This window comes from Halyomorpha halys, unplaced genomic scaffold, assembly GCF_000696795.3.
Source record: "Halyomorpha halys isolate HHAL.00 unplaced genomic scaffold, Hhal_1.1 Scaffold386.1, whole genome shotgun sequence".
In the NCBI taxonomy this organism is placed as follows: Eukaryota; Metazoa; Arthropoda; class Insecta; order Hemiptera; family Pentatomidae; genus Halyomorpha; species Halyomorpha halys.
In genome coordinates this window covers 792,360-793,469 of record NW_027114263.1, presented here as the reverse complement: position 1 = coordinate 793,469, position 1,110 = coordinate 792,360, and the positions used below count along the sequence as shown (strand labels likewise).

The 1,110-nt window shown below is 33.2% G+C and overlaps 1 protein-coding gene across 1 annotated transcript in view; it reads left to right on the top strand.

Moving 5' to 3' along the window:
* Positions 1 to 629: 629 nt before the first annotated feature.
* Positions 630 to 1,110, top strand: part of LOC106682051 (uncharacterized) — a gene marked incomplete in the record, with an annotated part of 32,151 nt that continues 31,670 nt past the window's right edge. Inside the window, 1 exon segment of the mRNA XM_067051481.1 lies at positions 630 to 699. Within this exon segment, the coding sequence (XP_066907582.1) occupies positions 666 to 699 (34 nt within the window).

Genomic DNA, 1,110 nt, shown 5'->3' with positions numbered 1-1,110 from the left:
GCGATTATATAGAAAAATAGCTTAAGAGTATACCTTTCAAATGGATATAATAAACTTTGGACAGCCTTCGTATATCACCCTAGAACCCTATATCACCCTAATTCCCATGATTTCTGACAATTGCGAGAATTTCAAGACTGTAAACAACAGTTCTGTGACAATTTGTAACTGGTAGGGCACACCTAAATAACCTCTCGGTTTTAGTTAAATCCAACACCTTTGTGCTTATTTTTTTGGCCCAAGTGGCTATTCACTATTTTTAAACTGTCCATATTGGTTCATTTACTTTATTAGGTAGCTAAATATATTTTTTACTATATTATAAGGTGTTCGATCACTGGATCATCAATGCTTTGATCACCGGGGCTCCTCTGAAAACCACTTAAAAGCGCGATTTGTTTTTTGTTGATATTTTATTTTATTTTAAATAGGGATTATATGATATATACAATGTAATATATTGCCTAATAAAGTTTAAATACCTATTTGTTTTGTTTTTTGACGACACATGGTCATCACCCGTATATCCAACTGAATCTACCTATGTAATCAGTTATCTCCAATAATTTACTTAATTTTATTTGTATATTGTTTTGTTTCTGCCATAATACTTTTTCTTTCTTTCAGAACTCCCTGACGGAACTGCGGAGACTAAGTCTTCTAATATGGAACCTGAAGAATATATTCAAAAACCTGAAAGTAAGTGTTATAAGATTTATTTACTCTAATATAAAGTATTATAAAGAAATTTCAACTCCTGATTGAATCTATGGAATGATAGATCACACCAAAAACTAGAATTGAGGAAATTGAAATTAAAATGTGAAAGAAAAAACCGGCCGGATATCCTTGACATATTTATCACCTCCCAGATCTCCTTCTCTGAAACCATTGTTGAATCCCTGGATGACCTTTCATCAGATCATAGTCCAGTTCTCCTTTTTTCAAATTCAAGCTTCGTGCCTAAGCCCTTCACTCCTTCATTGATTACAGGAAGAGTTGACTGGGACGGATTTGGATACGACTTGGAACAAAAACTAGACTTGAATATTCAACTAAAGAGAAAACAAGACATCGACGAAGCTATAGAAAAACTCACAGAATCAGTAA